We start from the raw sequence: 3,312 nt of genomic DNA on the forward strand, positions 1-3,312 counted from the left end.
GAGGAACCAATATAGAGGTCCCGAAAAAAAGAGTGAAAACACAAAACAAGAATCCGAAAGTTTGTCAGAAATAACTGAAGAAGAAAGGCTAAATAAAGTGGATAAAGTACTTACATTGGAGGAAATGAAACAACTAGAAGAATGGACAAAAAGAAAAGTATTCAATATACTATTTAATTCAGATAATGATAATTGGGATAGGAGTACATCAGTATTTGGAGAAAGAATAATAAATAAAGAACATCTGGCAATTGTTATTGAAGATGAAGATGGAAATAAATTTGGAGGATATGTTAATGTGAAAATTGACAGAGTTGGTAAAGATATTAAGGATTCAAAATCATTTGTATTTTCGTTGGATTCAAATAAAAGATTTGATGTAGACATAATGATGAAATTTGATATTAAACAACAACAATCTGCATTCTGTTTATATAACCAATCAGATAGTTGTTTATTTAGAATTGGGTTAGATGATATCCGTATTAGTAAGTGTGAATCCAAAGCATATTCATATTGTCAACAACAATCATATAATTATAGAGCATTACCAAATTCACTATGTGGAAAAGAATATCCAGATCGTTTCACACCACAACGAATCGTTGTAATTGAAATGAAATGATTTTTATTCATTATTGTTTATTTGAAATATAAAAATAAAAAAGAATATAAAATAAAATCAATAAATGAATATGAACAGCCATTTCTTTCATCTGCCAATGAATGAAATGGTGAATATAAAAATGGACATATTTCATTCTTGTTTTATTTTATTTGAAATATTCATATTCATTGTGTTAATTTATTAAATAATAAAAAGAAATAAGAATAAAAGATAAATAAAAATATAATAAAACGTTTAATTACTCCTTTTTATTAACTTAGAAAAGAAAGTAAAACTGGTAGAAGAAAAAGAAATCAGTTTAAACAAAATGAAGATTAAATACGTTTTATAAAATTACTATGAATTATTGGAGTTGGTTATTAAAAATGAAGTAGACCAACAAAATATAATATAAAGAAAAAGTAGATGAAACCATAGTAATATAGTGTAAATTTTCTTTTATATAAACATTGTAAGTTATTTTGTTATTATCTTCTTCATATTTTTGTTTTAATAAGATTTTAGTATACATCAAAGGATTTAAAACAATATTCTTGATAAATAAATTATATTGATCATAACAATTATTATTCATGAATCAATAATAGTTGTTTGATTTCACATAGTTTATTTTATTAATTAATAGAATCTTTATGGATAGTTGATAATTATTTCCAATTTCATTAAGTTTATAACAATCATTTTTGTTAGTATTGATTAATACTACATTTATTGGTATATTTCTTCTACATGTTACAACAAATAACACTATTACTATGAATAAATAAAACAAGAAAATAACAGTTGAAGAATAAACCATTAAATAATCAATGTTATCAAATGGATTAGATAAAAGAAAAAAGAATAATAAAGAGGAATTGAAACAAATAATAAAACCAAATCATTTGTTAGTGGAGTAGAGAAATATGGTCATGAAAAATTATCAATAATAAATATTATTTTTTGGAGATACCTTATTTCATTCATGTGATTTAACAAAATAACATAAAAGACAAGTAACTATAAAACTTTGTAATCAAAAACAATATCTTTATTAGTATTTCATTTAATCATTCATTAGTCATAACATTGTTTTGTTCATTTCTTTTTATTCTAAACAACAAACTTATCAAAAAACTAATCAATTTATGTGTGTTATTAGTTTCGTATTAACGATTGAGTCCACCACCAAAACCTCCCATTGGCATGTTATTAGGAATAAATCCTCTCATCATTCCAAATCCTCCCATCATTTCATTTTGTTGTTCTGTTATTACTTCAACATTATCACAGTCAATCTGGTTGATTGAATTTGATGTATCAACTATCTTTATATCATGACATCTTACCATTTTAACTTCTTTTCCTTTCATGTCATTATCAATATCAATTAGATCACACTCTTCCATTTCAAACTTCTTCAAAGATTCACTTAATCTAATTCTAATGTCATTCACTCTTTTCAACACAAGTTCTTCTTTACACTGATGAGTGATACTATAAGTTTCAGTACTGTTAATTATACAGACTTTGTTACATGGTACAATTGAACCCCCTCCATATAATTTAGTATTTTCAATATGCACTTTGTCCATAATATTGTTATCATCAATTGATGATACACCAATACCTACTTGACTATCAATAACTTCTAATGATTTTTTAATTTTACCAATTTTAAAATAGTTATTCTCAAATTTGTTAATCATTACTGATTCAGCACATCCAATTCTTGATGTAGTTTCTTCACCAATAAATGGAGTATCATTACCCATACAATTATGAGTTGACATTCCATATCTTCATATCTCTTCAAATCTGAATTTTTACATTTTCTATTGTAACATCACTATTAATATTACTTCTAATTTTAATATTACAGTCATGAATATTTCTTATTATAATATGTGTTTTATCTGTTTCTATTTCTATATCTTTATTTGTATTATCCATTTCTATTATTTCTGTATCTTCTTTTATAACTTTCTTTGTTTCTGGAATATTACATTCTTCATTATCTATTGTGATGATTTCTTCAATATTATCTAACTTCCCTGTGATTTCTGTATTTTTACATTTTATTATTTTCATTTCTTTGATTTGATTCTTGTTGATTATGAATTGACAATTCTCACATTCATCAATATATAATTTCTTACATTTATCAAATAATTCTTCAAAGATATAATCTTTCATTGATACAATGCATATCTCTTCTGCTTCTTTCAGAGGTACTTTAATGTATTCTTCAATTGATTTAAATATAATTCTTTTTGGTTTAACATCAATTTCATTGATTGTAGATTCAATAACTTTCATTGTATTACATCTTTCATTTCCTGTAATATTCACTTGTTTAGATTGTGATACTATCAGTTTATTGATTGGACATTTTGATTTTACATTAATCTGTTTTCCTTCTAATATTTCAATATTTTGTTCATTATTAGATTCTATTTCAAATTTGAAATTCTCACATTCTCTAATGCAAATATTATTTGATTTATTTGTTGATAATTTGATTTGTGTTTGTTTATTTCTTTCTAATTTCAATCTTTCAATACAATCTGATTTAATATTAATTTTACATTCTCTACAATTAATTACTTCAATACTCTTTAATTTATTTGATATTAAGCTAATGTTTAAATTAGAGCAATAGTCCAATCGAAGTAATTCAAGATTTGGAATGTGTAGATATCTCT

At 23.8% G+C, this 3,312-nt stretch overlaps 2 protein-coding genes across 2 annotated transcripts, besides 2 other annotated features; both read right to left on the reverse strand.

The window, feature by feature from the left end:
* The first annotated feature begins 33 nt into the window (after positions 1–33).
* Positions 34–877: a repeat region.
* Positions 878–1,542: 665 nt separating this feature from the next.
* Positions 1,543–1,572: a sequence feature (AT_rich).
* Positions 1,573–1,776: 204 nt separating this feature from the next.
* On the reverse strand, positions 1,777–2,382 carry EDI_095800 (uncharacterized protein; the record flags this gene model as incomplete). Its single annotated transcript, XM_001734325.1, has 1 exon — positions 1,777–2,382. The coding sequence occupies one exon, from the start codon at positions 2,380–2,382 to the stop codon at positions 1,777–1,779; it is 606 nt and encodes a 201-aa protein (XP_001734377.1).
* A 37-nt stretch (positions 2,383–2,419) lies between these two features.
* On the reverse strand, positions 2,420–2,926 carry EDI_095810 (uncharacterized protein; the record flags this gene model as incomplete). Its single annotated transcript, XM_001734326.1, has 1 exon — positions 2,420–2,926. The coding sequence occupies one exon, from the start codon at positions 2,924–2,926 to the stop codon at positions 2,420–2,422; it is 507 nt and encodes a 168-aa protein (XP_001734378.1).
* Positions 2,927–3,312: the final 386 nt, after the last annotated feature.

Source organism: Entamoeba dispar, genomic scaffold, assembly GCF_000209125.1.
Source record: "Entamoeba dispar SAW760 scf_1105229458193 genomic scaffold, whole genome shotgun sequence".
Lineage (NCBI taxonomy): Eukaryota > Evosea > Mastigamoebida > Endamoebidae > Entamoeba > Entamoeba dispar.